At 54.2% G+C, this 10,714-nt stretch overlaps 1 protein-coding gene across 1 annotated transcript in view; it reads right to left on the minus strand.

Annotated features, from left to right (window-relative positions):
• Window positions 1–7,130: 7,130 nt before the first annotated feature.
• The window catches only part of LOC104126333 (unconventional myosin-Vb), a 13,488-nt gene continuing 9,904 nt past the window's right edge, over window positions 7,131–10,714 (minus strand). Inside the window, exons 27-36 of the mRNA XM_035894336.1 lie at window positions 10,227–10,413; window positions 10,014–10,113; window positions 9,653–9,808; window positions 9,330–9,481; window positions 8,920–9,009; window positions 8,562–8,712; window positions 7,850–8,120; window positions 7,596–7,770; window positions 7,391–7,471; window positions 7,131–7,289 (exon numbers count right to left, since the gene is read on the minus strand). Coding sequence (XP_035750229.1) covers window positions 7,131–7,289; window positions 7,391–7,471; window positions 7,596–7,770; window positions 7,850–8,120; window positions 8,562–8,712; window positions 8,920–9,009; window positions 9,330–9,481; window positions 9,653–9,808; window positions 10,014–10,113; window positions 10,227–10,413 — 1,522 coding nt within the window. The remainder of the gene's footprint in view (window positions 7,290–7,390; window positions 7,472–7,595; window positions 7,771–7,849; window positions 8,121–8,561; window positions 8,713–8,919; window positions 9,010–9,329; window positions 9,482–9,652; window positions 9,809–10,013; window positions 10,114–10,226; window positions 10,414–10,714) is intronic.

Raw genomic sequence — 10,714 nt, forward strand, 5'->3', positions numbered from 1 at the left:
TTGGGGGGACCTCAGTGCTCCTACGTGCAGGTGCTGGTCCCATAGCTCACCCTGTGGCATCACCAAAACCAACTTAAAACAGTGCTTGGCCTGCGGTGTCTGTATTTATAAAGCCGGCTTTTCTGGGTCTGATCCAAAGCCCACTGACGTCAATGAAAAACTCCCACTGACTTCCAAAGGATTGGGATTGGGCCTTCCACGAGCAAAAATCTGCTCATTTCGGCATTTGCAGAGGGTGAAACAAAAATATCTAAGACCATTGGAGCAAAGGAAGGGGCTGTGTTCAGGGTGGTGGGGTTTTTTTTCCCCTGGGGTTAGCTGTGACTCTCAGTTACGGAGGGGTAACGCAAGTCCTGCCCTCGGCAGGAGCAGTCCCTGCAGGGTCACCAGCACACGGACCCACCGCATCCCCGCAGCGCAGCACAAACCCGCACGGCTCCATGCAGCAAAGCAACTCTGAGCACAAAGCCTCGGTGAGGAGCCCTGAGCCGGTGCTCAGCGACACAACCCCTGCATGCCTTGGCAGTTGTATAAATCAAATTTTGAACGGTGACTACGAGTGCTGGACACTGCCCTGCACTCCCACCACAGAGAGTGTGCCCTTGAAGCCATAGAAGTTACCAGTCTTTGGGGCACATCTATCTTGAGACATCCAAAGGGGTCTGAAATACAGAGAGGGGGACACAGCCTCTAAATATCAGGATTCTTCAAGTTGTTTCATGAAATAATTAGGATTTGAGGTACTTAAAAATCACTTATTGTTTCGGAACATAGGCTGCTGAAACCCTGATGGGTTACTATTTATATTTAAATATATCTATGAGTAAGAATCATAGAATGTTTTGGGTTGGAAGGGACCTTTAGAGGTCATCTTGTCCAACTCCCCTGCAGGGAGCAGGGACACCTTTAACCAGATCAGGTTGCTCACAGCCCCATTCAACCTGGCCTTGAATGTTCCCAGAGATGGGGCCTCCACCCCCTCTCTGGGCATTGTAAATAATTTCTACCTTAGATCCAGTCTAAACCTCCCCTGGGTTAGTTTAAATCCATCCTCCCTTGTCCTGTCACAGCTGGCCCTACTAAAAAGCTTGTCCCCCCCTTTCCTCTGGGCCCCCTTTAAGCCCTGACCGGCCGCACTCAGCTCTGCCCGCAGCCTTCTCTTCTCCAGGCTGAACACCCCCAACTCTCCCAGCCTGGCCTCATAGCAGAGGGGCTCCAGCCCACAGATCATTTTAGTAGCCCTCCTCTGGACCAAACACCACCAGTATTTTTAAATGCAACCATTTATCCACCCGCTGCCCACTGTGAGCAGGACAATACTTTGTTCAGATGTCAAACAAGTCCTTTAGTTACAGTCTATAAAGGATTGACCCTCTGAAATCCTGTTCAACAAGCCCAAATAAAGCTCTGGCCAGCCCTGATGGTCAGTTTGGCTACCAGCTCAGGTACTGGGTTATGATGTGCTCTGCTGGGAAACCTGAAGTGTGGCCTTTGCCAATGTGGACAGCACCCTCATGTGGAAAACCAAAGTCCTCGCACACCCAGCCTGACGGTACAACCAAACTCCAAACATCAATAAATGCTGGCAAGCGTAGAGCTGGGTGTGCGCCAGGGTCAGTGATGGCGAGGCGAGTGCTCCTGTAGGATGTGGCACTCGGCCTCCGAGAGAGCTGCTGAGGACCGCAGCCTTGCCAGGCCATCGTCCCACCAACAAATCTCACCTTGGTTACAGTGTGGAAATTTGTTGGATTCTTACATTTAAGTTCAAGTCACTTAGAGTCACAACTCTCTCACAACATCTCATCCTACCATCTTCATGCACCGCTCAAACCTTTTTTTACCACTGGGTCAAAACTGGCTGGAAGGGCGAGCCCCGAGGGTTGTGGTGAGCGGGGTTCAATCCAGCTGGCGGCCGGGCACAAGCGGTGCCCCCAGGGCTCAGTGCTGGGCCCAGCTCTGTTTAACATCTTTATCCATGACCTGGACGAGGGGATCGAGGGCACCCCCAGCCAGTTTGCAGATGACACCGAGCTGGGTGGGAGTGTGGATCTGCTGGGGGGAGGAGGGCTCTGCAGAGGGACCTGGCCACCAAACAGATGCAGCTTGATCTCGAGCTGATCTGCCCCATAAACAAGGAGACACCATTCATACTGCAGTTTCTGTACTCGGTTAAGAGAACTCTTTAGACCCTTTCCCCTTCAAGGCACTGTTCCAAGCAAAACCCACACCGAAAAATCATCACAAGCCAATTTCCAAACTTTATAGTTGTTTCAGACCTAGGCCTCAGCTATCTCATGCAGCCTTCTTCCTTAGAAAAGGTCACCATTACATCCAAGCTATTTACTTAAGATAAGGTGACACACTTGGTCAAACCAGTTCCTCAGGCATTTCTTGTCATCAAAAAAATGTAACTTTACCCATCCCCTTAACAATAAAAAATTTAAAAAATAAGATAAAGACAAGAAAACTGTTATTTTTCTGAAATTATTTCAGAACATGACACCCACCACCACAGTGTAAAGCACAAGGATTTGTCAAGCACTGGAAAGGGGCTGCCCAGGAAGGGGTCGAGTCCCCAGCCCTGGGGGGATTTAACAGCCGGGCAGAGGCGGTGCTGAGGGCCAGGGTTTGGGGGTGGGATGGCAGGGGTAGGGGAGCGGTTGGGCTAGGGAAGCTTAAAGGGCTTTTCTAACTTAAACAATTCTATGATCCTATCCTAATTATAATTCAAGACAAGGACACAGCGTATCCATGGGCTTGGTTCATGTACTCCTGCAGTACACCCTATTTATGAAGAAAGATGGAGGCTCTCTTCAGTAGGTAGTGCACTTCCTCAGATCTTGAGAGGATGGGGTGAGGCAGTGGCTCACTGGAACTGTGCAGATAGCTCAGGGAAGAGCATGCAGTTATTTACACCTGTAACCTGCAATCTGTCAAGATGCTGTTGCTAACATGACTGTCCTGGTGACCATGCCTTTCTTCTTCTTGCTTTGTGTCTCTTTGTCAAAGCAGAGTACACTGGGAATTTGGAAGGAGTCATGGCTAGCAGACAAACTCAGAAATCTACTTCCTGTGGGTTATGGTCACGCATGTGGTTGTGGTCCAGCAATAAGAGTGGCAGCAGATAGATACCATGGATAACACTTCATTTATGCTTCCCAAGAGGAGGCTCAACCATTATTAACTGCACCAAACCTCCCTTTCTTCTCGAAATGCTCTGGTTCTAAATTGGTGACGTGACTCATGAGTTACTCACGTTACTCACGTAACCCTAACGGGCTAAGGAGTCTTAAAATGTTTATGTCATCAGCTAAGCTAGGTCATTCAAAATAAACCCTCACCTGTCTTCATAGAAAGCAGATAACTATTCTGAGTCTGCTGGCCACTTCTTCAGAGGCTACGAATTGGCTGGGGATCAGTAGGATACAGGCATTTACGTGATTAACGCATACCAGAAGTCCACCTCCATTTGCAGTTCACCAAAATATGATGCATTAATACCAGGCACTGCACATGTACACATCTCAGATCCAGTTTTGCTGAAGGCTGTCAGAACCCGCACATCACAACAGCAAGAGCTCAGCTTTGCTTACAGCACCTTTATGCATGGCAACACGCGGGTTGTTCCGACAGCACAGTTGGCTTCACCAGCTACTGGATGCTCACCGTGCTGTCTTACACTGGAAGCACTGACTTTATATATAGCAAGTGTTGTGGTTACACTGAGAAATTTTTGATTCAGCAACTTATACCTAGATCCTTGACTTATTTTCATATTCTTGCAACATGAACACACCAAGAAAGAGTCTTCCACATACCCTCCCAGACATATTGTGCTCCAAGTGCTTTGAGCAGGGCTCTGCCACCTTAGTAACCTTGAAATGCAGAATAGCTCGTGGGATTTGAAGAATGTCTTGAGTAAGAGGAGGTTATTCACATTCACAAACCTTCTGGGTCCCTTTCTCTCTCCATCCACCAGTGGCTATTCTTGTAAAAACAGCGTCTTCTATGAATTTCATGGAGTAACAGCTCCCTTTTGAGGGTCAGCACCATCCCAAGAGATACCAGCACTACTGATCACGCTATTCCCTAGGAAGATAACGTGCGGCTCCCCGTTACCACCATTGTATGGATGTTTTTGCTAATCTGCTTTCCTTTTTCCCCACTTAGGGCATCCTCAACTCTCGGTGTTGCTCAGTTTTTTCACTTGTTTCAAGCCCAATTCACAATTCTTCATTCAGGGACATTGGGTCCCTCCCCCTTACCTGTCTCAGCAGTTATCTGCTACCTGGATTCTGCCCTAAATCCTGCAGGTGACGGATGACGGCCCCACTGACACGGCTCCACTTCTTCCCACTGCCAGCCCCACTCCCATCCTCTGACACAGGCATCTGTCCTTACCGTGCCATTCGGTTTCTAAACTCTAACGTTTAGAATGACAGAGGGGCCTCAGACCGCGCAGGGCCAGCACGTCCCGGGGCTCACTGCAATCCACTCACCCCCTTCTGCTGCCGGCATCCGCTGCGCTGCCTCACTCGCACATTTTTCTCGCCATGTATCAGCCTGCCTGGGTTGTCCTTGGGTATCCTTCCAACCTCAGGTATCCGGAGAAGGTGGCTTATAGCCTGGCACCAAAGTTCAGAAGCTTCAGCCGAAGTTACAGCTTTATGAGTGTAAAAGGAAAAAAAAAAAAAGAAAAAAAAAGGAGCTGCAGACACCGCGAGCACTCTCGGATGCCATGCACCCCCCTTCCCCCAATACCAGGCTCTGTGGGGAGGCACATGAGAGCAGCTTTGTTCCTATTTTAAGTACAGACCAAAGTAGCCAAGAGCCATTTTGTCTCCCCCGTGCAGCCTGGCAGGATTTGTGTTACAGACCTCAAAGGGCTGCTACCGAGTGCGCTGCTCCAAGGGATTACAGGCGGGAAAGCTGTCCCTGGTTCTCCGTCCTTCTTGAAAGGGCTTCTAAAGTATACGACCTGTGGCTAATATTAGACACTGCAACTTCAGCAAGCAATCCAATGCCCTCTGTACTGCTCTGTCCGCTCCCGCTGTGATCTCAGCCCACAGCACCATTTGCAGGGTGAGTGTCAGGACCCCAGGACTCACCTCACTGGGAACTTGGTCCCTTGCTGAGATCCCTGCTCCTTCAGCACCCTGCTCTGTGCATCTGGAGGAGAGGGTAGGGTCCCGGGAGAGCCCAGCAGAGTGTCAGAGCATCCCCCCCCCTCCCCTTGCATAGCAAACCTCAGGATGAGAGTGAATAAGCAATTTTATTTTAAACAAAACTGATTTCATCCACTGGTTCTCTGACGCTCACATACAAATACTGCGATGGATGTGTGCAAGCCGCTCAGCCAGGGTCACTTGTGATAACAGAGCACAGGCAACGCATCTCTCAGTTCTTTATGGCCGTGTGCTCTATTTCACATACACCTTTCATACCCATCACAAGTGTCTTCCTCCAGAGAGCACCAGGTCTTTGCCAAAGCCCCAACAGGGCTGTGCTTCCCTCTGGGGTCTGGGCAGAGTCCTGCTGCCCTCCAGAGAGCTCCAGGACCTGAATAGACTGGAATATTTCATCTGGAAGGGACCTTCAATGATCATCTTGTCCAACTGCCAGGAGCTGACTAAAAGTTAAAGCACATTATTAAGGCCTCTTAAACACCAACAGGCATGGGCTATCAACCACCTCTCCAGGAAGCCCGTTCCAGGGTTTGCACACCCTCTCAGTAAAGAAATACTTCTTGATTTCAAGTCTGATCCTCCCCTGATGCAGCTTTGAACAATTCCTGGGGCTCCTGTCCTTGGATCCCAGGGAGAAGGGATCAGCACCTGCCTCTCCACATCTCTTCCTCATGCAGAGATTGCCCAGGTCACCCCTCAGCCTCCTTCTCCCCAAACGAGACAAACCCAGAGCCCTCAGAGGACGTGACTTCCAGTCCCATCACCAACTTGGGTGCCCTCCTCTGGACCAACCAACTCAACCATTTTGTGATGACTCTGGCCCAGACAGCCACCCACCACCATATGTCCCACAGGTCCTCCTTCCCTCACAACTACCAAGTCTAGGAGAGCATCTCACTGGCTCCCTGAGTGCTGTTGACAAGAAGTTTCCTCCCACAAACTTCAGTAATTTCCCAGACCTGCTCCTTGACAGCAGTATGGTATTCCACAATGTCTGGGAAGTTGAAGTCTCCCATAAGGACAAAGGCTACTGATCCATAGATTTCTCCTAAATGTTTCCATCATCGCTTATGATTTGCAAAGGGGTTAACAGTGACATCAGACCAGCAGGTTCTGTGCTAAAAACAGACACAGTATTTCAATGATATCCATAGCTATATTGAAACTGAGAAAACATTTACCTTAAGCTCTGTGCTAGGTCTTTGTTCTTATATTAAGCAGTTCCTTGAAGTGGGCCTGAGCTTTCCAACTCCTTGGTTCTTTGCCAGAGCCTGTGCAGGGCCCTGCTATCCTCCAAAGAGCCCCAGGACCCTCTACAGGCCCAGCTGCCCTTCTAGGGCAAACTGAAGGAGAGTTGTTTTAGATTGGACTTTAGATTTAGATTGGTCTTAAGGAATTGGTCTTGCAATGAAGATGGGGAGACTCTGAAACGGGTTGCCCAGAGAACTTGTGGAACCCCATCACTGGAAGCATTCAAAGTCAGGTTGGATGGAGCTTTGAACACCATTACCTAGTGAGAGATGTCCCTTCCCCATTGCAGGGGGTTGGAACTAGTTCCTAGGTCCTCTCCAACCCAAACCATTCCACAATTCATGAAAAGCCCCAGGAATGCACCAGTGATAGTCCTCAACCTCCCTCACACCATCTGGCAAACAGAACATCCACCCCAGGCAGCCTCAGATGCCAAAGTTATCTGCAAAGACTTTTATTAGCTTCAAAGGATTAAAAAGTGGCCCGAACCTCCAGCGCAGGACTGCCATGGGCCCTGGCTGTGCCACAAACAAGACACCTGTGTTTCAATAAACAAACAACTTCCCAGGAGAACAGCACGCATAAGAAGTGCTGCACCCCTGGCCTCGACAGCCTTCCCACAGCTCAGGGGGGTCAGACACCCCTTGATGGGACTGATGGGACACTGGCAGTGGCCCAGGGCTGGACCTGGCCTTAGTGGCGGACAAGGAAGGCCAGGTCAAGGGTGTCAGGGATGCGGAGCTCATCCAGGTGCAGGGGGGAGGCGGTGAAGGGCAGGCGCACAGGGAAGAGATGGCTGGTGTCCACCAGGAGCTGGCTGGGTCCCCCTCCATACTGGTCCTGCAACTGTTTCTGTGGGGACACGGTGTTCACATCCAGGGCTGCCCCAGTGAGGGGGCCCAATGCAGGACAGCCCCCCCGCCCCCCAGCACTGCACCCCAGGTCCTGCTTACCTCAACACTGCTGATGAAGCTGGGGCTGATGCGCTCCTCCAGCCCAACAGCTGGGGTGTAAGCCCGGAGGATCTTCACAACCTGGAGAAGATAGTGGGGACCGTGAATAGGGAAGGGCTGGGCACATCCAGACACTTCTGGGTATGGCATGGTCCCCAGCCCAGTGCCAGTGCATCCCTGGTGCAGCACCCCAATGCCCCAGTACCTGCTGGGGTGACAGCACCGTGCACAGGCTGCACAGAGCTCTAGCGTCCTCCTCTGTCACCTTCTTCACCTGCAGCAGCTGGGCAGCCTGGACCAGGGGCTCCAGCACCTCGCGGGCCCCACTCTGCTGCAGCCCCTCTGCCCGCAGCCACTGCTCCAGCTGGCTGATGTTGTACCTGCAGGGAGGGCAGGTCAGCGGGAGGCATGGGCCATGCCCCAGCTCCCCAGATACACCCATCCTGCACGGGGACCAACCTGAGCTGGATGCCGCGGCTCCAGGAGCACGTGTCCTTTCTCAGCAGCAGGTAGTTGAGGGTGGTGCCGCTGATGAGGAAGAGGAGCTGGCGCAGGGCCTGGTGCCCCACGCTGGGGGCCACCCCATGGCGGTCCAGCGCTGCATGGAAGGAGCCCAGCTGCTGCAGCAGTTCAGGCAGGGTGTGGGCAGGGGCTGCCAAGGAACGGCGGTGGCCCGGAGGGCAAGAGGAAGACAAGCCCTGTATGGGCTCACTCTCCAGCATTGCAGCCACTAAAGGGTAGAAAAGGCTCATCATAAGGAGGCAGAGACCCTGCATCGTGCCTCAAGCAGCCAGCACCCTGCTCCTTGGCTCTGTGGCCCAGCTGGGGATGCAGGGGCCAGTGACACATACTGGATAGCTAGCCCAAGGGCTGGCCCTGCTCCATGAGGCTATGAAGCAGTGCATGAGGGAATAGAGCTCCCTGTGGACGCAGCCCAAGGTCCCCAGGGTGCTGAGCCCACTTTAGGTCCCCAGACACCTCCTCCAAGCCAGGAGGCATTTGCTCCTTGAGCATCCTTACAGAAGGGGGCCCCCCAATTCACAGCCTATCTCCCCCCGCCACATAACAGCCTCTGTAACAGAGCAGGCAGCTCACTCAGCTGAGCACAGGGCTCCCTCCCCAAACCAGTACCCCGTGAGCGCCCTGCAAGTCCCCTAAGCCCAGGCCATACCAATCATGGGTTTGAGGCGCTTCTCGGCAGTGCGGATGAGCTGCTGGTAGAGCTGGACAGCCAGGGCACCCAGGCTGCGGCAGGAGCTCTGGGGGTCCACGTTCTGCAGGCGATGCTCGTTCTGCCGTGCCGTGTTCCCCTGCCAGTAGCTCTGCGGGCACAAGCTGGGTCAGAGCCAGCAGTACCAGGGGACACACCTGGGTCCCCGAGCAAGTGTGGAGCAATATCAGCCCAACACATCCCTGCCTATCTGGGTTGGGGGCAAAGAGGATGCAGCCCCAGACGGGGACAAGCCCTGTCCCCATTAAGCCCCCACCCTTCCCAGGGAGGTAGCAGAGCCCCTGCAGCCCAGCCCTACCTCATCCTGGCTGTACTGGCGCAGGCAGTTCAGGAGCCGGCAGGCGTTGGCAAGCCAGAGGGCCACCACATCAAAGTCATCACTGTGCTTCTGCAGGAGGGAACAGAGCATGGGGTCAGCAGGGCTCTGGTGGTGACAGCAGCAAGACCTCATGGCCCCTGGTAGCTCTGAGAGCCACACAGAGCGAGCTGCAGCCTGGTGAGGGCTGTGGGGGTACAGAGCTGTCAGACCCTCTCACGGGAACCCTGTGGCACCCAGGGACACCCCTCACCCCAGGAGATGCTCAGGCTGGACACCGCAGCCAGGCACATGCTGTGCCCTGGGGGCCAGGCTGCTGCCCCAGTGCCATCCCCGCCTGGGCCAGTGAAGCTCCTGCTCCTCAGCCCAACCCACACCCCCACACCCAGCACCTTCATGACCCTTTTGATGGCATCGATGGCTGCATCTAGGAGCGAGCGGGCCCGTGGCTCGTCACAGCAGTGGTCTGCGTGCCGGAAGCACAGGAAGAGGACGTAGGCTGGCAGGTCTGGGAGAGCCCCAGGGCTGCTCTGTGGTTTGTAGTCTGCAGGGGAAAGCAAGACAGTTGGGATCCAGGCAGCTATGGAAAGCTGGTCCTGAGCCAGGCAGGATGCTGCCCCAGCAATACTGAAAGGATGAGCTCACGCAGAGGTTGGCAAGAAACCCTAGTGGGGACCAAGCTGGGGTAAGGAATCCTCATCTCTTCAAACTCTACCTGTGATGATGGCCTTGATAATGCGCCCTTCATCCTCCATCCTCCATGCTAGCATGGCCTGGGACAGCCCAGCCAGGGACGGGACCATGGGGGGCTGGGACAGAACCACAGCGGACGCTGCCAACTCCTGTGCTGGCCCGGTAGCCTCTCTCTTCACTGAGGGAGAGGAGTGCAGGTCACATCCTGCTTTGCCCTGGGCTGTGGGACACAGGTGAGGTCCCCTCAGCTCAGTCCAAGCAGATGCAGCCCAGCATCTCTGTTTGGAGGAACTCTGCTCCCCATGTCAAGGCTGGGTGATGCTCCAGCCTCAAACCAGGTTGGTGACCCCCCAGCCAGCCCCATGCCTCCCTCCCATGCCCACACTTGCCTGTGAGCTCCTGGATCTGCTTCGCATAGGCTCTCAGCTGCTTCTGGAGCTTCAGCGTGGTCCTCTCCTGCTTCTCCAGCTTCTGGGCCAGCTCCTGAGCAGGGACAGCCCCAGGAAGCTCTCAGCAGCCTCCCTCAGCAGCTCACCGCAGGGCAAGGGGGTGGAAGCCAGCCCCAAGCCTGGTCCTGCCTGCCTCCCCCACCTTACCCAGTTCTCTTCCTTGAGCCGCAGAACATGGTGCTGCAGCCCCTCCTGCCCCTGGTGCCGCTGCAGGTCCTGGATGAGGGCTGCCTGCTGCTGGCTCAGCTGCTTGAGCGAGCAGATGTCGAGGTGCAGCCCTTCCACCTCCTCCTCGTGCTGCTGCTTCTCCTCCCGCAGCTGACTCGCCAGCAGCCTGCACACATACACCCGGGGAAACTGAGGCACTGACCTCCTTCAGCTGCTACATCCCATCCCTTGGGATGAGAGGGTATTTCTCTCCTGGAGCCTCAGACCTGGGAACTCTCCCCATGCCTGCAGGCACCTTGGGGGCAGCACGGACCCCGCTGTGCTAACAGGGCAGCTGCACCGAGCCCAGAGCACACAGCACAGCCCAGGAACAGGCTGCACCAGCCCTGCCCTCTCGGGAGGCTCCTGTTGAGCCCAGTGCGTCCAGTCTGCTCACGCAGTGGGTGTGCCTGTGCTCAGAGCAAGCA

This window comes from Egretta garzetta, unplaced genomic scaffold, assembly GCF_000687185.1.
Source record: "Egretta garzetta isolate BGI_Z169 unplaced genomic scaffold, ASM68718v1 scaffold345, whole genome shotgun sequence".
NCBI lineage: Eukaryota > Metazoa > Chordata > Aves > Pelecaniformes > Ardeidae > Egretta > Egretta garzetta.